Source organism: Dipodomys ordii, unplaced genomic scaffold, assembly GCF_000151885.1.
Source record: "Dipodomys ordii isolate 6190 unplaced genomic scaffold, Dord_2.0 Scaffold64, whole genome shotgun sequence".
Taxonomy (NCBI): Eukaryota; Metazoa; Chordata; class Mammalia; order Rodentia; family Heteromyidae; genus Dipodomys; species Dipodomys ordii.
Genome location: NW_012267280.1, coordinates 4137862 through 4161022, shown reverse-complemented (window position 1 = coordinate 4161022; position 23161 = coordinate 4137862). Strand labels below are relative to the sequence as shown.

General features: G+C 52.4%; 2 protein-coding genes across 2 annotated transcripts in view; one reads left to right on the top strand and one right to left on the bottom strand.

The window, feature by feature from the left end:
• The first annotated feature begins 3603 nt into the window (after nt 1–3603).
• Nucleotides 3604–10960, top strand: Polr2e (polymerase (RNA) II (DNA directed) polypeptide E, 25kDa). Its single transcript, XM_013022905.1, has 8 exons — nt 3604–3694; nt 5204–5378; nt 8209–8324; nt 8985–9065; nt 9306–9364; nt 9478–9556; nt 9762–9841; nt 10568–10960. The coding sequence occupies exons 1-7, from the start codon at nt 3638–3640 to the stop codon at nt 9825–9827; spliced, it is 633 nt and encodes a 210-aa protein (XP_012878359.1). The 5' UTR covers nt 3604–3637; the 3' UTR covers nt 9828–9841; nt 10568–10960.
• A 4571-nt stretch (nt 10961–15531) lies between these two features.
• Nucleotides 15532–23161, bottom strand: part of Hmha1 (histocompatibility (minor) HA-1) — a 28539-nt gene continuing 20909 nt past the window's right edge. Inside the window, exons 14-26 of the mRNA XM_013022687.1 lie at nt 22608–22796; nt 21927–22064; nt 21645–21835; nt 21416–21540; nt 21236–21319; nt 20750–20833; nt 20469–20641; nt 19683–19871; nt 19461–19598; nt 18818–19044; nt 18511–18721; nt 16941–17049; nt 15532–16411 (exon numbers count right to left, since the gene is read on the bottom strand). Coding sequence (XP_012878141.1) covers nt 16086–16411; nt 16941–17049; nt 18511–18721; nt 18818–19044; nt 19461–19598; nt 19683–19871; nt 20469–20641; nt 20750–20833; nt 21236–21319; nt 21416–21540; nt 21645–21835; nt 21927–22064; nt 22608–22796 — 2184 coding nt within the window. The 3' untranslated portion in view covers nt 15532–16085. The remainder of the gene's footprint in view (nt 16412–16940; nt 17050–18510; nt 18722–18817; nt 19045–19460; nt 19599–19682; nt 19872–20468; nt 20642–20749; nt 20834–21235; nt 21320–21415; nt 21541–21644; nt 21836–21926; nt 22065–22607; nt 22797–23161) is intronic.

Genomic DNA, 23161 nt, shown 5'->3' with positions numbered 1-23161 from the left:
CTCTACCACTTGAGCCACAGCGCCACTTCCGGTTTTCTGAGTGGTGTTTTGGAGCTGAGTCTCACGGACTTTCTTGTACTGGCTCGCTTTGAACTAGGATCCTCAGATCTCAGCCTCCTGAGTACCTAGGATTACAGGCGTGAGCCACCAGCGCCCAGCTTTCACTTAAGTGTGTATGTCAAGGTCCTTCAAATCAATACCTTTTAACTCAAATGCCATTTTCCCCTGTTTAATATGTAAGCTGCCTTGGAAATAGAGCTAAAAGGACAACTTCGGCATTCTTTATTATAATCACAAAGGCTTAGTGACACCTACAATGTGTTAGCCTCAATTAGCATCCTAAAGTGCTATATGCCATAAGGAATAACTATATTTGATCTCCTTGTTGCTTTAATTGGAAATTTAAAGGGTTTTTGTGTCAAAGACTAATATGATCTCTAGATCATGGTTCAAAGCCAGCCTGGGTAGAAAAATCCTTGAGACTCCATCTCCCAATTAACCAGCGAAGAACCAGATTGCAAGCACAGTGCAAAATTTTGGAAGTAGGTCCTGAGGCAGAATTCTGGAAGTAGGTGCTGTGGCAGCATTCTGGAATGGTACTGCAGCTCCAAGTAGTAGAGTACTAGCCTTGAGCAGAAGTGCTCAGGGACAGTGCCCAGACTTTGAGTTCAAACTCTGTGAATGGCAAAAGAAATGCCAACTGGGAAAAGCCATCCCAGCAACAAGCACCTAGATCCCCAGAATAAAGACTAGTCCTGGAGTAAGAGGAGATAATGTCACATCCTAAATGGAGTCACCCTTCCAAAATTAACCAGAGCCAGGAGATCAAAAGAAAATAGTTGGGCTGGGAAGGTGGCTCAGTGGTAGAGTGCTTGCCTTGCATGCATGAGGTCCTGGGTTTGATTCCTCAGCACCACATAAGCAGAAAAAGCCAGAAGTGGCGCTGTGGCTCAAGTGGTAGAGCACCAGCCTTGAGCTGAAGAGCTGAGGGACAGTGCGTAGGCCCACAGTTTAGGCCCCATTACTGACAAAAAATAAATAGTTAATAAGCTTGCCCATCTAATGTCCATGCTTGCCTACCCTCTAACTAGACAGGAACTTACATTCTTACCTTTGTTACTTGCTATTTACAGGAAATGATCAAGGCCTCTCACTGGACCCTTAACCACTCTAAATCAATATGGACTCATGCTCCAAATAGAACTTTTCTGGCTTGTGCTCAGGATGTGTTTTCCTGTCATTCATATCAACCATCCTGCCACCTTGTCAGCCTTTCACCTGATCTCACGTTTTTCAAAGGTTTCTCTTTAACAGTATAACAGCTCTCACTCAAAACACAACCTGGGAGCAAATCAAGGCCATCCTATTACTGCAGGCAACCGGAGGACTCGCCTGCACTGCCCTGCCCAGCACAGACCTAGACCCTGAAGACCCCAGCCCCAGTGACTCCTGGACGCACCCATGTCAGCAAGAAGTAGCCAAAAAGACAACTTTGGTGGGGGGGGAGGGAAGACCTTTCTTCAGCCTCCCCTTTGGGCCCAACTTTTTTTTTTCCTGAGGCTTGGGCACTGTCCTGACAGCATCACTTCTGGTTTTCTGGTGGTTTTAACTGGAGATAAAGAGTCTCATGAACTTTCTGCTTGGGCTGGCTTTGAACTGCGATCCTCAGATTTCAGCCTCTTGAGTAGCCACTGGTTCCAGGCTCCAACTTTTAATGTATCCAAAGACGCTATATGAAAGACTTGCCTCTCTCCCCTCGGCCCAGTCTTTTTTATATATCTAAAGATGAAATATGAAGGATTGTTTCCTGACTTATTCCCCCAGGTCAAGCAAGACACCAGGAGCACACCAACAGGCTTGACCACATGCCTGGCCGCAGGCAGGTTATTCTGACCTAGGCTGGGCCACCAGTCCCCCTCACCCCAGGCAGAGCCTAGGCCTGGCCAAGGACAGCGCCCTGGGCCGCCAAGAGACCATGTCCCTTTTATTATTTTATTTTTTTCTTTCTAGCTGGTGCTGGTGGCTCATGCCTGTAATCCTAGCTACTCAGGAGGATTGTAGTTCAAAGCCAGCTCGGGTAGGAAAGTCCACGAGACTCTTATGTCCAATAAACCACCAGAAAACCGGAAGTGGCACTGTGGCTCAATTGGTAGAGCATTTGCCTTGAGCTGAAGAGCTGAAGGACAGCGCCCAAGCCCAGAGTTCAAGCCCCACAACCAATAACAAAAAATCTGCTTCCTTGTTCAGCCCTATACAAAGCCCACCCCCAAATCCAGTCTCTTGCACAACCTCTGAGTATGTGGGAAGGTCTGTGCCCCTCACTGGCAATGAGCGGCCCTAGTCTGTTGACAATTGAGTCTAGCCTATTCCTTTTCCATTCTCCTCCATTTTCCTAAGGATAAGCAGCTCAGGCACGAGTCCAACTGACAATCCTCCTGTCTCAGCCACCTGCATGCTGGGGTCACAGATTTGTACCACCACAACTGGCTCTGGGACATGAAGTTTGACTAGGACTCAGCCTAGTACTACTTGACTTTTTCTTTCATCCTCTCCTACATCTCAGACAAATCTGTGTCATGTATGTGGGACGTGTGTGTGTGTGTGTGTGTAAATGGGGCTTGAACTCAGGTCTGGGGACTGTCCTTAGCTTTTTTCACTCAAATCTGGTGCTCAATCAGTTGAGCCACACATCTACTTCTGGCTTCTTTTTTTCTTTCTTTTGGTCCTTGGGCCTGGGCGCTGTCCCTGAGCTCTTCAGCTTCACTTGAGCCACAGCGCCACTTCCGGCTTTTTCTGCCTATGTGGTGCTGAGGAATCGAACCCAGGGCCTCATGCATGCAAGGCAAGCACTCTACCATTGAGCCACCTTCCCAGCCCCTTCCTTCTTTCTTTTCTTTCTTTTTTTGGTCATGGGGCTTGAACTCGGCCTGGGCACTAGCTAGCTCCACCACTTTGAGCCACAGCACCACTTCCGGCTTTCTGGTGGTTAACCAGAGATAAGAGTCTCATAGACTTTCCGGCCCTCCGTCTTCCTCTGGAGCAGCGAAGATTACAAGCATGAGCCACCAGCACAGCCCAGGCTGGTCTGGAACCCAGCCCCTCCGCCTCAGCCTCCCGGGGGCTGGGATTACAGGCAGCCGCCACGGCGCGGGGCTGACTTGATTATTAACGTCACAGAGGAGGGAACAAAGGCTACCCAGCCTGATCTTGGACGCAGCGCGGAGCCAGCCGGAAAAAAATAAACACAAAAAACCCATAGGGCTCGATGGCCTGGTCGGGTCCCACGGAGCCCACGGGTAGCACAGATCAGTCACACCGGCCCCACGGGTCTCAGATTTCTGGTCGGCTCTTCCTGTTATTCTAAAAACTGCAGCCGGAGAGGAGAGTGGAGCGGAAACTACAACTTCCGAGAGCCCTTGCGGCCAAGGACCGCGATGTCTACCTAGGCGAGGTTTCCCGAAGCCAAGCTCCGCCTTGTTGCCCTTAGCACTGCCTTCCCAAATATTGCTACATTTAGGCGTTCTCTGGGACAGCCTTCCGCGGAGCGGAGTAAAAGGAACTAACCCGGCGTTCGGCGCAGGCGCAGTACCTACGGGTCCTGACTGGCGCATGCGTGGTTGCTAAACCTGGCAGCAACATGGACGACGAGGAGGAAACCTATCGGCTGTGGAAGATCCGCAAGACTATCATGCAGGCAAGCAGGGAAATCCGGCCGTAGCCCTCGTGGCGCGTCTCCTTCCCCCGGGTGTGGCCGTCACTGCGAGTCCCCGTTCCCCGGGCGAGCCGTGGTTGTGGGTGCCCCTCTCCCTGGCCTAGCCGTATCTGAGTCCCCCCTCGGGCTCAGCCGCGGCGGGGTCGCTCCTGCGGGCGCAGTGTGGGTGACACCCGGCCCGGAAACTATCCGCAGCCCGGCCTGGCCTTTTTATGCGTGTGCCAGTCCTGGGGCTTGAACTCAGGGCCTAGGTGCTATCTTTTGTGGGGTGTTTTTGCTTAAGATTGGTGCTCTTCCACTTGAGCCACAACTACTCTTCTGGATTTTTTTTTCTTCTGGTTAATATGGAGTCTGCTTGGGCAGGCTTCAAACCATGATTCTGAGATCTCAGCCTCTTGAGAAGCTAGGATTACAAGCATGCGCCACTGTACCCGATTCCCATTCTTTTTGTCCTGTGTGTGCGCGCACCAATACCAGGACTTGAACTCAGGGCCTTATGTTCGCTTACAGCTGGTGTTCTTCCAGCTCAATTTTTTTTTTTTTTGCCAGTCCTGGGGCTTGAGCTTGGCCTGGGTACTGTCCCTGAGCTGCTTTTGCTCAAGGCTAGTGCTTTATCACTTGAGCCACAGCACCACTTCTGTGGTCTTATGTGGTACTGAGGAATCAAACCCAGGGTTTCTTTCATGGTAGGCAAGCACTTTCCTACTGAGCCACATTCCCAGCCCTCAGCCCAGTATTTTTGCTTGTTAATTGGAGATATAGTTTCTTGGCCGCCAGGTGGCTTAAGCCTGTAATCCTAGCTACTTGAGAGGATTTAGGATCACAGTTCAAAGCCAGTCCAGGCAGAAAAGTATCCCTGAGACTTATCTCCAATTAACCACTCAAAAACCACAGGTGGTGCGTGGCTCAAGTGGTAGAGCACTAGCCTTGAGCACAAAGAGGCTTAGGGGCAGCACTCAAGCCCTGAGTTCAAGCCCCACAACTGGAAAAAATAGTCTCTTGGCCTTTTCTGCCCAGACTGGCTTCAGACCTGAATTGTTGAGTAGATAGGATTATAAGTGTGAGCCACCAGGCTCAGCATCTTTTCTGAGTAAAGTACCCACCAGCCTGATAGTCTCTCTGTACCCTCACACTAGCCAGAAGTTACAGCTCTCTCCATCTCTGTCTTTGGAGTCACTTTGCAGAGCAGCAAAGGATTGGCTATCACTACTTGGTATACGTATAGTCCCAGACAACTGTGGGGATAGGTGATCTTTGTCAGGATTGAGGACTTTGGGGCTATTAGTCTCACCCTGTGGGTGATGAGATGGTGGCTCAGTCATTTGGCCCATAATCTGTGCTCTGTGACCTCTCTATCTTAACACTCAGCAGCTAGCATCACTCAGGCTGTGCTTCAGCCATATTGACCTTCAGGATTTGTTGACTGCAGAGGTGGCTTGCTTGCTTGGGCTCCTCCTTCTGCCAAGGTCAGCTGGTTGTTTCTCTCTGCAGCTGTGCCACGATCGAGGCTACCTAGTGACCCAGGATGAACTGGACCAGACACTGGAGGAGTTCAAAGCCCAGTTTGGGGACAAACCAAGCGAAGGGCGGCCACGGCGCACTGACCTTACTGTCCTGGTAGCCCACAATGATGACCCTACTGACCAGATGTTTGTCTTCTTCCCAGGTGAGGCACCTTGGTGGTCCTGGTCGGTGACAGTAATTTTTCCCTGAAGGTGTTATAGTTCTCATGGTCCATCTCCACAGATGAGCATATCACAGGCCCAGATCCCTAGTAACCGACCTGTGATTTCAGGACCTACTTCTTGGCCTGGCGATTTGGCTTTATCCCTTTCCTCTTGCACCTGCCTCCAGAGCCCTGGCAGTTCCTCCCTCCTTGCTTTGCCAGCCTTTGCTCCTTCAGCATTGGCTTCAGATGCTTCTTCCAGGAACAGCACTCAGTCTCGTCAGGACCCCTAGTTCCTGTCTTGTTACTTACTCAGCAGTGCTGCCCTTCTCCCCACTCTACCCCCTTTCCTGTCTCACTGTAATGCCCTGGAAGGTCGGAGGCGTGACTCGGTGTTTGGAATGAAGGGAATGGGCAGGCAATAACATACTGAATGGTTTCAGGTAACCCTTTGCAAGGGGTCCTCTGTGTCTGAATTGTTTATTGGAAGAGACTGGTGCACAGTTGCTTGCCTCCGTATTGAGTTTGGTCTCGAGACAGTGGGACATCACTGCTATCTGGTATACCGTAGTGCAGGGTTGAGGCTCAAATACTAGACTTTTTTCTCAAAGTCCTGAAGGCCCAAATCAAGGTATCAATACAGCTGGTTGCTCCAGAGCCTTCTTTGCTAATAAGTGGCTTCTCCCTATGTCATTTGGACTGTATCTATGTACTGGACATCAGTCTGTGCAGTAGGACACTAATCTTCCCTGTACCTTTTTTCTTTTTTTTGTCAGTCCTGGGGCTTGAATTCAGGGTCTGGGCACTGTCCCTGAGCTACTTTTGCTCAAGGCTAGCACTAGCACTTGAGCCACAGTGCCACTTCTGGCTTTTTCTGTGTATGTGATACTGAGGAGTTGAACCCAAGGCTTCATGTAAGCACTCTACCACTAAGTCACATTCCCAGCCCTCTTCCCTGTATTTTAATTACCTTAAAATTTCCTGTTCAGCCGGGCACTGGTGGCTCACGCCTGTAATCCTAGCTACTCAGGAGGCTGAGATCTGAGGATCACGGTTCAAAGCCAGCCCGGGCAGGAGAGACTGTGAGACTCCTATCTCCAATAAACCACCAGAAAAGCGGAAGTGGCGCTGTAGCTCAAGTGGTAGAGCGCTCGCCTTGAGCTGAAGAGCTGAGGGACAGCGCCCAGGCCCAGAGTTCAAGCCCCATGACCGACAAAAAAAAAAAAAAAAAAAATTTCTGTTCAAAGCCTGTAATCCTAGCTACTCAGGAGGCTGAGACACAAGGATTGCAGTCAAAGTCAAAGTCAGCCCGGGATAGAAAAGTTCCTGAGATTTTTTTTTTTCCCCCTGTGGTGGGGCTTGAACTCTGGGTCTGGGCACTGTCCCTGATCTCTTCAGCTCAAGGCAAGCACTCTACCACTTGAGCCACAGTGCCACTTCTGGTTTTCTGGTAGGTTAATTGGCGATAAGAGTCTCACGGACTTTCCTGCTCAGGCTGGCTTTGAGTTGCAATCCTCAGATCTCAGCCTCCTGAGTAGCTAGGATTATAGGCGTAAGCCACCAGTGCCCAGCTGAGACTTTTTTTTTTTTGATCGGTCATGGGGCTTGAACCCTGTGCCTGGGTGCTGTCCCCTAGCTCTTCAGTTCAAGGAGAGCACACTACCACTAGAGCTACAGCGCAACTTCTGGTTTTCTGAGTAGTTTTTTTTTTTTTTTATTGGAGATAAGAGTCTTGCAGACTTTCTTGCTTCTTGCCTGGGCTGGCTTTGAACTGTGATCCTCAGATCTCAGCCTCCTGAGTAGCTAGGATTACAGGCGTGAGCCACCGCCCTGCCCAGCTGAGGCTTTTTTTATCTCTGGTTTTCCCACAAAAAGATGAAAGTGGAGGTATGGCTCAAGTGGTAGAGTGCTAGGCAACTTTAAGGGGAAAAACCAAGCAAGGGTGTGAGTTCAAGCCCTAGTACTGGCCTCAAAAAACAAACAGAAAGTTTTTCTTTTCAAACAATGCCATTGTGATGTGGGATTCAGGGTTTACTGTGTGTGAGAACTTAGAGAGCACAGTCTGACATAATGCCCCTACCTGAGGAGAGTTACTGTGAGCAAGCAGACATGTTCATCATGAAAACAGCCCTGCTTGGAGTCTACATTAGCACATTAATTCTTTTTTTTTTTTGGTTGGTCATGGGGCTTGAACTCTGGGCTTGGGCACTGTCTCTGTGCTCTTCAGCTCAAGGTGAGTGCTCTACTGCTTGAGACACAGCTCCACTTCCAGTTTTCTAGTGGTTTATTGGAGATAAGAGTCTCATGGACTTTCTTGCTGGGGCTGGCTTTGAACAATGATCCTCAGATCTCAGCCTCCTGAGTAGCTAGGATTACAGGCATGAGCCACTGGTGCCCGGCAGCACATTAATTTTTATGCTCCTGGGTGACCTGCCCTGTGCCCTATCTGAGGGCAGTGCAGAAACCAGTGGCCCTTTTCACCCTGGTCACTCAGCCAGCTTTCATCTCAATGTGAGCAGCTGGCCATTCTCTCTTAGGTTCTTAGGAGTCAGTGAGACATGACTCAGATGACTCCCAAGACTCAAACACTTGGGGCCCCAAGATCCAGGACAGGAACCTGAAGGCCAGGGGAACTCAGCTCCCTTTGGCTTGCTAGTGCTGAGGCAGCCAATCCCTGACGGCTTTTTCAGCTCAAGTGTTGCCTGGTGAATGGGGAAACTGACTCCAATGAAGACTAGCCAGTCCGAAAGCAGGCTAGAACCAACCTGGGGCGGGGCAGGGCGGGGTGGGGGTGGAGGGGGACAGCAACCTCAGGTGCTTGTGTCCCCAGAGGAGCCCAAGGTCGGGATCAAGACCATCAAGGTGTACTGCCAGCGCATGCAGGAGGAGAACATCACACGGGCGCTCATCGTGGTGCAGCAGGGGATGACGCCCTCTGCCAAGCAGGTGGGTGAGGGACAAGTTTGGTGGAGGGCTGGAGGGAGGTGACCGGTATTCACAGGGGCCCAGCTACAGCCTGTGTACCTCGGCCCCTGTGCCTCACTTCCTTTCCCCTTTCCTCATTCCAGGCTTCTCATGAGGCCGTTTCATCTTGGCTATTTATTGCCCTTCCAATTGGAGGGGGGCTGGGGTGGCAGGTGCCATACCCTTCAGCCCCTGAGTGTTGGTGTGGTAGGGGCACTCAGAGGCTCTCTGTCTGGTAGGCCTCTGAGCTGTTGCTCTGCCTGGGTGGGGTGGGACTCTGCAGGGGCCCCGCAGTCCCACACTGGCTTGGTCAGGAGAAGGACCAAGGCCTGGGATCCCCAGGGAGGCCTCTGCAGTGTGTGACATTGGGATAGAACTTAGCCCAGAAGGCTTGTGGGGTGGCAAGCATTTCTGTCCTTGGCCAGCCTGGACTGTGGTGTTCATGTGGTCACAGGAAGGCACATCTTTATTGGGGAGAGGGTCATCATATCTCAGGGTGACTTGACCAGCAGAAGGCATCACACGGGTTGCCTGGAATACTGGTCTGGGCAGTGATGAGGTGGGTGGGAGGAGGAACAGACAGGAGGGGACTTAACTCAAGCACCATGGCCAGGCTCCGTGTGACCAGTTTGTATGTTGCAGTCTCTGGTGGACATGGCTCCCAAGTACATCCTGGAGCAGTTCTTACAGCAGGAGCTGCTCATCAACATCACGGAGCATGAGGTGGGCAGGGCTGCTGGGGAGGGGTGGGGCGAGGGGACTAGAGCAGGTTCCCACCTGCTGCAGAACAAGAGATGGGTTGGGGGCAGAATCTGTGCTTGGGTTGCAGTATTCATCCCACAGAACCCCTTAGGTGATTTCCTGGCCCCTTCCACCTCCCTTTTGCCCCCACCATCTCCCTGGGGTCCCAGTGTAGTCTGTTTCCATCCCCCACTGATGACTAGGGGCTTGCTTTCTCCACAGCTGGTCCCGGAGCACGTGGTCATGACCAAGGAGGAGGTGACAGAACTTCTGGCTCGATAGTATCCTTTATCAGGTCCTCCTGTGTACAGCCCCCTCCCACTCTGTCCTTGGAGCCCCTTAAATCCCACCTCCACCAAAACTCCTGCCTGGCTTTTCCCTGACTGCCTTCCAGTAAACTTCGAGAAAACCAGCTGCCCAGGATCCAGGCTGGGGACCCTGTGGCCCGCTACTTTGGGATAAAGCGAGGGCAGGTGAGGCCCCACTGCTCTGCACCTGCCTACAGAGGTCGGGACTTTGTTCCCATACCCTTGAGGCCTGGAAGAGCCTTGGGACCCAACTCTTCACTTACAGCACAGCAGAAGGCTGCTAGGAGCTGGCACCTGGGCCATATGCCCCGCCCACTGTTGGCATGACCACAAGAGGCCTGCTGCTGCAACTCTGCGCATTCTTCCACAGGTGGTGAAGATCATCCGGCCCAGCGAGACAGCAGGCAGGTACATCACTTACCGCCTGGTGCAGTAGCGGCGCCCCATCAGGTGAGACGTGAGGTCACAGGCGGGCTGGAGGTGGCCGTCTTCTCCATACTGGCCTCAGGCAGGTTTCAGCTCTGTCCTTGGAAGGGATCCATCTGTCACTCAACCCAGCCAGGATTCTGAGTGGGGCCTGCACGCTGCAGCTCCTGCTTATGCCCCGCCCCCCTTCCAGGAACTCAGGTCCCTGACATGCAGGGTGTCCCTACCTTCACTCATGTCTAGGTTAGAAGTAGGAGCTGAGCTGAGTGCTGGTGATTCATGCCTGTAATCCTAGCTCCTCAGGAGGCTGAGATCTGAGGGTGGCAGTTCAAAGCCAGCCCAGACAGGAAGGTTCATGGGACCTTGTCTTCAATTAATGACCAAAAAAGATGTGAACCAAGTTCAAGCTCCATTATTGCACACAAAAAAAAACAAGAGCTGTCATTCACGTGGCAGGGGACTGAACCCCCTCACCTCCATCTGGGCCTGTAGGAAGGAGACTTGAAACCCCACTCCTGGGTGGACGCAGAGTTAGGAAAGCAGCATGTGTGCCAATGAGAGCCTCCCCTGCCCCTGGCAGGCTGTCCTCTTTGGCTCTGACTAGATGCAGCTGTGGTCCCTATGTCTGGGTGACCTGGTGGTTGCTGGGTTCCAGCCTCTGAGTTCAGGGGCTGCCCTATAGTTACATGGTCTGGGCACGTGTGCCTGCCCTGTGCCTGGCTCATGTGTCATTTTACTCCTCTTGCCCAGCCTCCAAAATGGATGGGACAGATGGATGTGAGCTCTGTCTCCTCCAAGATGGATGCCCCCACCTGCTCTGGAGGGATCTGCCTGCACCTCCCTCCCATCGTGGCTACCACCTCCTTTTACGTGTCCTGGGGTGAGGGTGTCTGTGGCCCACTGGGGCCGGAGGCCAGCTGGTGTTCAACAGTAGCCCCAGGACCTTGTACAGGCCAGCGCTGGCTCCACAGGCTGAACCCACAGGGAAGCTCCCTGACCCGGGTGGCCTTGGAGCTCACGGTGAATCAGCCTCCATGTGTGCCTGGGCTGGGATGTACACCTCACTTGGAGTTCAACCACCAGAGAACGTTTCATGTTTGAAAAATGAAAACTATTTTGTGTAAATAAAAGTTTGAAAAGCCAAGAATACACAAGTTTTTTTTTCCTTGCTCTGATCCCAAAGGGTCAGCTGGGTGAGTTCCTAGCTGGCTTCATCTGTCTATGGGGGCCTTAGGCTTTCCAGTAAATCCTGTCTCGCCTCACCCCAAGGGGTGCTTACTTAAGTGATCCTGTCCCTTTTACAAGAGCAGATGGAGGCCCTGTGCCAAGGACTTTTCTAGTTCTCTAGTTGCTTCTGCGGGGAAGGTTGGTCTGTCCATCTGCTTATTTCTGTTTGCCTGAACAGGGTCTTGAACTCTGGTTCTTATGTGCCCTTGGCTGCCATTCTACCATTTGATTCATGCCTACAGTCTAGCATTTTGCCAGTTAGAGGTGAAAGCCAGGCACCAGTGCCTCATGCCTATAATCTTACTCAGGAGGCTGAGCCGTGAGGCTCACAGCTCAAAGCCAGCTCAGACAGGAATGTCCATGGGACTCTTATCTTCAATTAGTGGAGCTGTGGCTCAAGTGGTAGACTGCTAGCCTTGAGCAGAAAAGCTCAGGGACCAGCACCAAAAAAGGATGGAAATGACATCTCAGATTTTTCTGCCCAAGCTGGCTTCAAACTTTAATCCCTCAGATCTCAGCCTCCTAAGTAATTACAGGCGTGAGCTACTGGCACCTGGTTCAATTGTTCTTTTTAATAACCATGTGTGTGGGTGTTTGTGTGTGGGTGTGGATGTGGGTGAGAGAGAGAGACAGACTATGTCATGTAGCCCAGGCAGGACTGAGAATTCTAGGCTGGTGCTGGTGTGACTGAGTTAGGTTCCCTGTGGGTGAACCACACTGTGGACAGAGGGTGCTGTGCATGTCCATCAGTCCATGGCTGCTTATCCTGTCCCCACCTGGCTGCTCTTCATAGTACTGCCATGAACATCCGTGTGCTAGCTGTTTTCTCTTTTTTCCTCTCATTCTGGGGATGGGTCCCAGGCTTCCCTCACATGTAAGCACTAGGTAAGCATTCCGCCACTGAGCTCTTCCACCAACCTTATTCCTATTTGACATGGAACATCTTCATTTCTTTTGGGTACACACCAGGCGTGGGTGGCGTATTTGAGGCATGCCAGGCTCACGTGGCATGCACTGTTGGCCTACCAGGCCTATACCGATATCTGCTGAATGTGGTTGGTTACGTCTTAGGAAGGAGGTGTATTGTGGCTTCAAGTTGCTTTTCCCAGATTGAGCTGGAGGAAGTGGAGGTGTAGCTCAAGTATTAAGAGTATCAATCGAGTGAAAAAGCCAAGTGAGAACATGAGGCCCTACATTCAAACTCCAGTTCCTAGAGGGGAAAGAAAAGACAAGATTTGGCTCAACAATAGTTTACCTGTCCAGCAAGTGTGAGAGGCCCCAATATCACCAGATCAATAAGATTTTGGAAAGCATGTATCTGGTGACATAATATCTATAAATGTTTTTTAAAAACTATGATTCAATAATAAAGACAGCTAGGCATAGTGATGCATGCCTGTAACCTTAGTTATTCAAGTTGAGGGTAAGAGAATAGAATTCACCGGTGTGGGTTCCATAGCAAGAAAAAATACAAAGACCAGCAATCCAATTAATCAATAGGTAGAGAATACAGATATGTGGGTGGGGAATGTGGCTTAGTGGTAGAGTACTCGCCTAGATGTATGAAGCCCTAGGTTCGATTCCTCAGTATCACATAAAGAGAAAAAAGCCAGAAGTGGTACATGGCTCAAGTGAGAGAGTACTAGCCTTGAGCAAAGAAGTTCAGCAACAAGGCTCAGGCCCTGAGTTCAAGCCCCAGGACTTGCAAAATAAATGCAGAGATGGCTGGGCACTGGTGCTCACATCTGTAATCGTAACCTCAGGAGGCTGAGATCTTCAGATTGCAGTTCAAAGTCAGCCTGGGCAGGAAAGACCGTGAGGCTCTTTATCTCCCAACTACTAAAAAGCAGGAAGTGGCACTATGGCTCAAAAGCTATAATACTTAACCTTAAGTGAGCAAAAGAACTTAGGGACAGGGCTCAGGCCCTGAATTCAAGCCCCATGATTAACAAAAAAGCCTGTTTCAAAACCAAAATATGAGCTGAGATGACTCAGAGGTAGAGGATCTGCATTCATCTCTGTCACACACACACACACACACACACACACACACACAAAAAGCTTCAAAGCCCTGTTTACAAGAAGCACAAGGTTCTAGTGGCTTTCTCGTGACATTTACTGTGTGAGTAAGCACAGTTCCATTTCCTTAATTCTTGTGACCTCTCAAAAAACATAAATTGAGCTGAGGTTGTGACTCAGTGGTGGCCACACTTAGTATGCACAAGGTCCTTGGTTTCTATCCCTAGCACAAGAAAAAACTGTAGATTGGGGATCAACAAATTTGTGTGTGTGTGTGGTTTTTTGTTTTTGTTTTTTTTTGTGTGTGTTTGGTGGGGAGCTTGAACTCACGGCCTAGTCACTGTCCCTGAGGTCTTTTGCTTGCTCAAGACTAGTACTGCTACCTATGACTTGAGCCATAGTGCTGTTTCCTGCATTTTAGTAGTTAGTTGGCAGTAAGAGCCTCACGGACTTTCCTGCTTGGCTTGGCTTTGAACCACAGTCCTTCTATCTCGGCATCCTGGGTAGCTAGGATTACAAGTGTGAGCCACCAATGCCTGGCTCTGTGTGGGGAGGGGTGTGGGTGGGTGTGGGTATGTTGGAACTGGGATTTGAACTCAGGGCTTGGGTACACTGTCACTTGCCTTTTTCACTCAAGGTTTGTATTTACCACCGCTCCATTAAGCCTAGCTTAACCAATTATGGATTTTTGTTTTTCCAGTCCTAGGGCTTGAACTCAGGGCTGGGCGCTGCCGCTGAGCCTCTTTTGCTCAAGGCTAGCACTCTACCACTTCTGGCTTTTTCTGTGTATGTGGTACTAAGGAATCAAACCCAGGCTTCATACATGCTAGGCAAGCACTCTTACCACTGAGCCACATATCTAGCCCTGTTGTTTTCTTTTTCTTTTGGTAAAGAACCAGACAGTATTTTCAACTTCACATGTGAGACAGTGTGTGACACATTTCCTCAACTCTGCTTGTGGCATGAAAGTGACCACAGGCAACTTGCAGGCACCAAGACCTGGCTGAGCGCCAGGTGTCTGTTTACCCAGAGAGCCGGGCTCTCTGCAGCATGCTGGCTGTGCATCTCCTCACCCCCTCCCAAGGCTGCTCCTCTGGTCTTCCCAAGGAGTATCAGGTTGCTTATCTGGGCCTGAGGGCTACGGCTTCACAGGAAGAGACTAGCAAAGCCAGGGCCTGCAGGCAGTTATCTTCAGCAGCCATGAATCCCGCCAGCTTTCCCTGCCTGTAACAGCCCCTAGGCCCATCCCTTGGGTTAAGACTGGTCCAAGGGACAGGAACCTATGCTTAGCCTGAGGCTCCCAGCTGAATGTGTGAGAGTGTAGCTGAGTATCGAGTGCTGCATAGCCTGCAAAGGCTTTGGGCCTGTCCCCCAAAAAATCTGAAGGCAAGTGTCAGTGTACATCATGCCTATGATTCTAGCTACTCTGGAGTTAGATCTGGAGATCTGTGGTTAAGAGCCAGCCCAGAGAAAAACAGTCTGTGAAATTCCATCTCAAAAATAACTAGGCAGCCAGGCACTGGTGGCTCCCACCTGTAATCCTAGCTACTCAGAAGGCTGAGATCTAAGGATCGCAGTTCAAAGCCAGCCCAGGCAGGAAAGCCCGTGAGACTCTTATCTGTAATACAACCACCAGAAAACTGGAAGTTGTCCTGTGGCTCAAATGTTAGAGTGCTAGCCTTGAGATGAAGAGCTGAAGGACAGTGCCCAGACCCAGAGTTCAAGCCCCCTGACTGACAAATAAGGTGGGCACTGGTGCCTCACACCTGTAATTTTAGCTATTCAAGAGGCTGAAATCTGGATTGTGGTTCGAAGCCAGCCTGGTCAGGAAAGTCTAAGACTCCAGTTAACCACCAGAAAGCTAGAAGTGGATCAATGCGTGACTTAAGTGGTAGACTGCTAGCCTTAGAAAAAAAAAAAAAATTTAGCAGCAGTGCACCAGTAGCTCATGCTTGTAATTCTAGCTACTCATGTTGAGACCTGGAGGATCCCAGTTCAAAGCCAGCCCAAGCAGAAAATTCATGGGACTTATTGCCAACTAACCAGCAAAAATCTGGAAGTTCTATGATTCAGGCAGTAGAGCACCAACCTTGAGCTTTGAAAGTCAAGTGGGAAGGGGATGCCCTAAGTTCAAACTCCAATACTAGCAATTTTTTTTTTAATTGCAGTGTCCAGTTCTACATTGGCAATGATTCTAGCCCTTGGTGTCCAAAGACCTGACACAGGGACCCCATAGCTGGAGAACATACGCTGCACACAAATGGACAGTTCCACCGCACAGTCCCAAACTGTGAGTCAGGAAGCAGTCATCTGACAGCCATGTGGGCTTGTCACCTCCCGGGGACAGTGGCAGGGATTTGTGCCCCACAACCCTGGGCTTTGAGGAAGTGAAGACACTGCCATAGCCGCCTCCCCATTGTCCCCCGCACTGGCCTCCGCCCCAGGCTGCCACTGTCACAGAAAACAGACAAGATTTTAAAACTTTATTGTAAGCAAAATAGATGTGTGTCAGAGAACTACAGAGTGACCTGTAAGCGATTTTGCAGTGTTCCTAACCCCAGGTGTCCAAACCAGCCCTGCAGCTGCATCTGCTGGCTCAGCCTCCATCTCCAGCCCCACAGCGCCCAGCATGGGCACCCCCTCAAGGCACTGCATTTCCCCAAGACTACAGCAAGAAGAGGCTACGATGGGTTCTGCACCCCCAGAAAGTAGGAGGCGGGGTGGAGGGAGTTCTCTGGGTGTGTCCACCCAAGCTTGTGGTACAAGTAAGAAAGCCAAGACTTCACCCAAGAGCAAAGACTTGCCCAGCTGAGCCAGGGCCAGCTTGGGTGTGGAGAAGACACAGGTGCCTTCCACAGGTCCACTGTCCCCTGTGTTGCCGGAAGCTTCTGGGAGGAGGTGGCCGGTGATGTCCAATTCCAGTGATCCCGGGCATCAGACTGAGTCGTGCTTCAAAGCTCAGTACAGTCCAGAGAGGTAGAGCCCAGAGGGAAAGTGGCCAGCAATGGTCCCTACCATCATCTCACACAAACTGAGGCCTCCTTTGCTGGCAGGTGCCCGCCGCAAGATGCCCACCTCGGAGCCTCATGGTGGGCAGCGGGGCTGGTGCCACGTTGTTGGAATGGTTGGTATTGTATGTGGACAGCTGATGAGTCCCACCCACCTCATCCTCGCTACCCAGCTGCTCCTCACTGCCCCTGTGGCTTTGGGGACCCCCTTCTAGTCCAGCCTCATCCTCCTGCTTGTCGGAGAAGCTAAGCTGGTGCAGGGCACTGGCATCTGACGATGACAGGGGGTCTGAGGTCTCCTCTAGCTCTGAGTCTGAATCATTGGAGGCGACTTGGGATTCTAGGAAGGCAAGGTAGAGACAGACAGACATCCTGTGATCAGAAGGGCACCTGGCTTGGACACCCCAGATATCCTTGGGGCTGGAACTCCGCACCTCGGTGCTGTCTTTGAGCTTTTGCACTCTACCACTTGAACCACAGCTCCCCTTCCAGCTTTTTGGCGGTTAATTGGAGATATGAGTCTCATGGACTTTCCCACCAGGGCTGGCTTTGAACCACAATCCTCAGATCTCAGCCTCCTGAGTAGTTTAGGATTACAGGTGTGAGCCACCAGCACCTGATTGTCTTTATTCCCTCTTGAAACCTAGGCTCCAGGAAAGTGTCCTGGCCTGATGCTTGTACCCAGAGACTCGACACACACAGGCATCATTCATTATATGCTCCTTTTCTGGCACAGGTGACCATCTTGGAGAAGAGCTGCGTTGCTTGTGCTTACACCACATTAAAGGAGCCAGTGAACAGCTGATGAGCCCACAGGACATACCTCCCACTGTATCATGTGTACTCACTGGTCAGAGCCACCCACTCACCTTGGCCTCCATCCTCAGCCTCCTCCTGTAGGGTGAAGGCAGCCTCCACACCCGTCTCCAAGTGGGGCATCAGCACCACCACCTCGGCCCGCTGGTTACATGGTCCACCCTGCAGCAGGGAAGGAGTCATGGAAGAGCCTCACTCACCCAGCCCCATCCTAGCTGTTTTCTTCCAGGGGAGCGTTTTTAAAACAGGCCTGGCCCTGCTTTTTCTTTTGGTACTGCTACTGGGGCTTGAATTCCTTTGCTCTTTTGCTCAAGGCAGGCACTTTACCACTTGAGCCATACCTCCACTTTTGGCTCTTTACTGGTTAACTGGAGATAAGATCTCTGGCTTCAAACCTTGACTCAGATCTCAGTCTCTGGAGTAGCTAGATTATGGGCATGAGCCACTAGCAACGCAGCTAGTGAACGCTGGCTCTTACAGGATCAGGAGACATCACATGCCTGTCCCCCAACCCCATGGGAGCTTCTCCTCAGTGCTCTTTCATTGAGTAGATATTCTAACCAGATGGCCAAGCCAGCACAGATGCCGGCACTGGAGCCCCAGGCTGCAAACTCTGGGGTTCAGGGCTCACAGCTTCCCGGGCTCATAGGGTCCCACTTAGATTGGCAGCCAGAAGAAACCCAAAGACACCAAGAGATACCCAGAGATAGGTAACAAAATACAAGGGAGAAAGAATAAACAGTTTCTAAAGCTTGAAAAAAAGGGGGGGGCAAAAAACTAAAACAGAGCAGTAAGCCAGGTACCAGTGGCTCATGTCTGTAATCCTAGCTACTCAGGAGGCTGAGATCTGAGGATCATGGTTCAAAGGCCGCTTGGGTAGAAAAGTTCCTGAGACATCTCCAACTAACCACCAGAAAACCAGAACTGGAACTGTGGCTTGACTGGAATAATGCGAGCCTTGAGCAAGAAAGCTAAGGGACAGTGCCCAGGCCCTGAGTTCAAGCCCCAGTACTGGCACCAAAAAAACAAACAAAAAGCAACCCATAGGGCTGGGAAGGTGGCTCAGTGGTAGTGTTTGTCTTGCATGCATGAGGCCCTGGGTTCGATTCCTCAGCACCACATAAGCAGAAAAGGCTGGAAATGGCGCTATGGTTCTAGTGGTAGAGTGCTAGCCTTGAGCTGAACAGCTGAGGGACAGCGCCCAGGCCCAGAGTTCAAGCCCCATGACAGAAGGGAAAAAAAAACCCATCAATGAGGTATAGTGCTCCTGGCAGACACTGCTGGGGATGGATAAGCAATGGGAAATAGGAGAGTTCTGATTTGAGGGAAGGGACCACAGGGTCTTTGCATGTTTTTTTTTCCTGCTTATGTGGTGCTGAGGAATTGAACCCAGGGCTTCGTGCATGTGAGGCAAGCACTTTACCACTGAGCCAACTTCCCAACTCCTCCTGAGGCTCTCCTTTAGGACTCATGTTTCATCCAGTTCTCTGCTTACCATACCTCACTGGCCTCTCTGGCTGATTAGTCCAAACCAGCCTTTCCCAGTATGCTTTGTGTCTCCATCCCATAAGTCAGTGGTACTTATTTTGCCAGGAGGACAGCTCAGTCAGACCCAAGCCTCACCTGGCCCTCGGGTGCCTCCTCAGACTCCTCCTCAAAGACCAGGCTGTAGTGGACGATGAGGGCCTCGATCACGCGGGCCTGGTGGGGATAGTCCACCAGGGATGAGAGGGAGACGGTGGCCTCAGTAGGCCGGGGCCGCAGCAGCGTGGGTCCAAAGACAATCCCCAGATTCCCTGGGGTCATCTTGTTGTCCTCCTCTACCTCCACGATCCTAAGGGTCCAGGAGGGTGCAGGATGTTGTGTGAGGGGTTTCCCAGGGATTCCTGCCACCCTGTACCTGGCCTGGGGATGGGGGGGGGGAACTCACCTGCGCAGGTGTCGCAACAGATACTGCAGCGTGGCCCGGTTCTTGGCTGGCAGGTCCTGCAGGAGCTCTCGTAGGCGGCCCACCATGGCCTCAGTAGCTGCCTCGCTCTCAGACCCATCCTGCCGGCCCCGGGATGCGGCTTTGGCCTCGGCTTCAGCCTTCAGGCTCTCCTTGGCCAGGCCCACGAGCTCGTGGTAAAGGCGAAAGGAGATGAGCGGCTCGGGAAGCTACGAAGCAATGTGTGTCAGGACCTGGTTAGGTGGCCTATATCCTAGCAAGACTCCTGCTCCAGCCACACCCACCAGCCACAGGGCGCCGCTCCATAGGCTGTCCAGCTTCAGGCCTGAGTTTGCCTTCCATGTCCCCATCCCTCCCAACCCAGACTTGTATAATGTTCCAGGTGCCCAGGCCCCGCCCCCTCATCAGGCCCCACCCACTGCTGCACCAGCCACCACCTTATCCTAGCAGTTTTGCCCCTGTCAATTGCTCCTGCCTACCCAGTTAGCCTCACCTCCACCGATCCTGCCCACACTGATCCAGCCTCGCCTCCAGCCTAACACACTTTGGTACTTTCCCTGGCCACAATTCTTCCCGTTGCTAGCTCTGCAGTCAGCCTCGACTTTAGCCCACCTTCCCATCTCACCTGGCGCAGATAGAGCTTGAGGACGTTGCTTATGTCGTGTGGCAAGGCCTGTGACAGTTCCACCAGCTCCTTGCCATTCTCAAAAGCCTGGCACAGCTTCTCTACACGCGTTTTCACGCCGTTCACCCGGTAGATGCCCTGAGGAGATGCGATCACCTGCTGCTCCGCCCACGCTCCCAGCCCTCCCAGGACACCGCACCCCCTTGCGTCACAGTGTCACACCTTGGTGCGCAGCGCACGCCGCTCAATCTCACAGACGCACTTCTTAATGATGAAGGGCACGCCGTCTGGGGTGCCCTGGGCTGCCTGGCTGAAGTCCTGGCCAAAGAGCTGCAGACGGCCCTGCAGTTTCTTGTGGCCACACTGGATGGCCAGAGTCTCCAGACATTTCTTGTGACAGGCCAGGCAGCACTAGAGGACCAGGAAAAAGTGAACCCCAATCCCTCTCGACACGCAGTTCAGATGCTGGGCTTCACCTGCCTCTTCCCTGAAATTCCTCATTGTACCTTCTGAAAACACAAGCCCGACTCCTGCCTGGCTACACAAAATCCCTTTTGGTTGGAAGGAAATTCCAACCTTTGGTTTTTCTTTTTCTTTTTTTTGTCGGTCGTGGGGCCTGAACTCTGGGCCTGGGCGCTGTCCCTCAGCTCTTCAGCTCAAGGCTAGCACTCTACCACTTGAGCCACAGCGCCACTTCCGGCTTTTTTCTTTTTGCTTATGTGGTGCTGAGGAATTGAACCCAGGGCCTCAGGCATGCAAGGCAAGTACTCTACCACTGAGCCACCTTCCCAGCCCCCACCTTGGTTTTTCTACCACAGCGCCAGGGCCTTTGCACTAGCCATGCTCTTTGCCTGAGATAACAGATCCATTCCCACAAAGCCCATCTGTGTTTCTGGAGGTACTGACGCTTGAACTTAAGGCCTCCTACTTTTTAGGCAGGTGTCTTACTACTTAAGCCACATCCCCACCTTTCTTCTTAAAAACTCCTATCCCAGGCCTGCCACGTACCTCCTCGCATTCTGCCCCCTGGAAGTAGACATAGCTGTTACACTCCCGGCACTTGGCAGGCGTGCGGAGCTTCCTCAGCCGATGTGTGCGGGCTGCCTTGGACAGTCCCACGTGGCGGAAAGGCCCACTGGGCACAGCCACGGGCAGCTCGGGGGTGATGTCACTGAGGTCAGCTGGCAGCAGGATGGAAAGCCAGCATCACAGACTGGAAGGGGGTGGACCACGGACCATGCCCAGATTCCCTGTCCCACCCCCACCCAAGTGTTCAAAGGCCAACGCACCGTCACCACCCTCCTGCTCCACCAACTCCTCGCTGGACGACATGGTGCCACTGGACGATGTCCGTTCAAACTTCTTGAAATCTCCTGGGCAGGGAACAGGGCCATCAGATTCATGGTACCAGGTCTAGGAGCTCTAGGACAAACATCTTTTGTTGTTGTTGTTGTTAGGTGAGGGCTTGAATTCTGGGCCTAAGCGCTGCCCTTGAGCGCTTCAGCTAAAGGCAAGCGCTCTACCACTTGAGCCATAGCACCACTTCCGGTTTTCTAGTGGTTTATTGGAGATAAGAGTCTCATAGACTTTCCTGCCTGGGCTGGCTTTGAACCTCGATCCTCAGATCTCAGCCTCCTGAGTAGCTAGGATTACAGGCATGAACGACTGGTGTCCAGCTTAGGACAAACACCTTTGACCCCCACAGTGAGAAAAGCCAGTGGAGGCCAGAGGCAGGGGAGGGGGCATCTGAACCCCATCGTGCACAGTCCCTTCACCTGAGCCAGGGCTGGGGTCAAGGCCGCTGTCGGAGTCTGAGATGGAGATTGGCCATGATTTGTGCACCTGGTGTCCTCGTCCACCTGCAGCGAAGAAGAGGCGGCAGTGGAGGCATCTCTCAGAGAAAAGTGGCAGGGCCACAGGACATCAGCACGGCCCAGACTCCTGCAGGCACTCACCCCTGCGCTCCTTGGCTGGTGACCCTTCACTGGGCCCACCTTCCTCTGGGGGGTTGCTGGGAGCCTGGGCTGCTGCTGTGTCACCAACATTGAAGCTGCCCTTCCGGGCACGCAGGACTGGAGACCTGGAGGTAAGGGGTTTAAGGATGGGGGGAGGTCACGGTGAGCTAGGGAGGCTCCTCCCATGCCCACCCTTTGCAGGGGGTAGGTCTGGATCCCGCTGCGGTACCAGGCATTGGCTGAGATGTGCGGCTCGAAGTCGTAGCGTACGTCAGGCTCTTCCCCACGCTGCAGCTGGCGTACATGGGATGCATACTGCTGGCCCAGGTCATAGAGTTTGCTGCTCTCACACAGCATCTGGAAGTGGACGGGCAGGGGCGCCGTCTGCATGTGCATCAGCTGGTAGTAGGAGATGGTGGCCTGTGGGCAGCAGCAAGGACACACCGTCAGCAGGGCTGGACCTCAGCTCAGCCCCCCACATACCCAGCCCCCCTCACACACAGGCACATACCGTCTTGATGGTCTGGTCACTCTGCCGGATCACCTCTTGGAGCTGTCGCAGCGCGGTCACCTTGGTGTCCTCCAGCTCCTGCTTCTGTGTCTTTGCGTCAGCCACACACGTGCGATAGGTGGCCATGGCTTCCTCTGCCTGCGGGGGGGTGGACGGGACAAGAGGCTCAGCCTGGGCTCAGTCCTCAGGGCCTAGCCAGAAGTGACACAGAAAAACCCCACTGAGGAACCGGGCAGGAAGGGCAGGAAAGACATTTCTGGAAAAATATTCAGTTCTGGCAAAGGCCTGGAGGTGGGAAATTTCATGATGCATCAAAAGCCTTGATCTGAGAGCTGGTGCCTCACACCTGTAATCTTAGGCTCCTCAGGAGGCTGAGATCTGAGGATCATGCATCGAAGCCAGCTGAGGCAGGAAAGTCTATGAGACTCCTCTCTCCAATGAACCAGCAAAAAGCTGGAAGAGGGGTTATGACTCAAGTGGTAGAGGGTCAGCGTTAACTGAAAAAGCTAAGGGACAGCACCCAGGCCCTGAATTCAAGCATTACAATGGGTGGGCGCACGCGCGCACGTGCACGTGCGCGCGCACACACACACACGCACACACAAATGCATGCAAGCGCGTGCACTGCCCTGCCCTTGGGCTCAGCTTTGACCCTCCCCTCTGCTGCCCATCCACCATCACCTTGTTCTTAGCCTCCTCCTCTAGGCGTCGCCGTTTGTCCAGGGTCTTGGAGGCTGCACTGCCCACCCCGGGGCCAGCACCTGCCTGTTCCTCCTCAGCCTTGACCATCAAGAAGCGGGCCTTGTCGTGGTCCTCACAGCGCTGAATGTAACCCTGCTTGGCCTTGCGTAGGTTGGATTCTGCCTCTTGCTGTAAAAGGATGGAGCTCATTCTCCTTCTCCCCGGCTCCTTCCTCCCTCCCCACCCACATCCTGGGAGCAGCGGCCACAGACCGAAGACAGGGATCATAGTTGCAGCCACCTGCAGCAGAACCCTGCAAGAAAGCAGTGCCTTCTTATTTTATCTGTGCTGATACTGGGGCTTGAACTCAGGGCCTTGCACTCTTGGCTTTTCTACTCAAGGCTGGTGCTCTAGCACTGGAGCTACAATTCACTTCCACCTTTCTGCTGGTTAATGGGAGATAGGAGTCTCAAAGATTTGCCTGCTTTTGCTGGCTTCGAATCAGTAGCCTCAGATCTCAGCCTCTTTTTTTTTTTTTTTTGTCGGTCGTGGGG

What these genes read in the sequence shown, in the direction of transcription:
- Polr2e (XM_013022905.1), top strand. Translation starts at nt 3,638, where the DNA reads ATGGACGACGAGGAGGAAACCTATCGGCTGTGGAAGATCCGCAAGACT. An exon ending in TGACGCCCTCTGCCAAGCAG is followed by an intron (nt 8,325 to 8,984) that starts GTGGGTGAGGGA and finishes TGTATGTTGCAG; the next exon opens with TCTCTGGTGGACATGGCTCC. An exon ending in TTGGGATAAAGCGAGGGCAG is followed by an intron (nt 9,557 to 9,761) that starts GTGAGGCCCCAC and finishes ATTCTTCCACAG; the next exon opens with GTGGTGAAGATCATCCGGCC.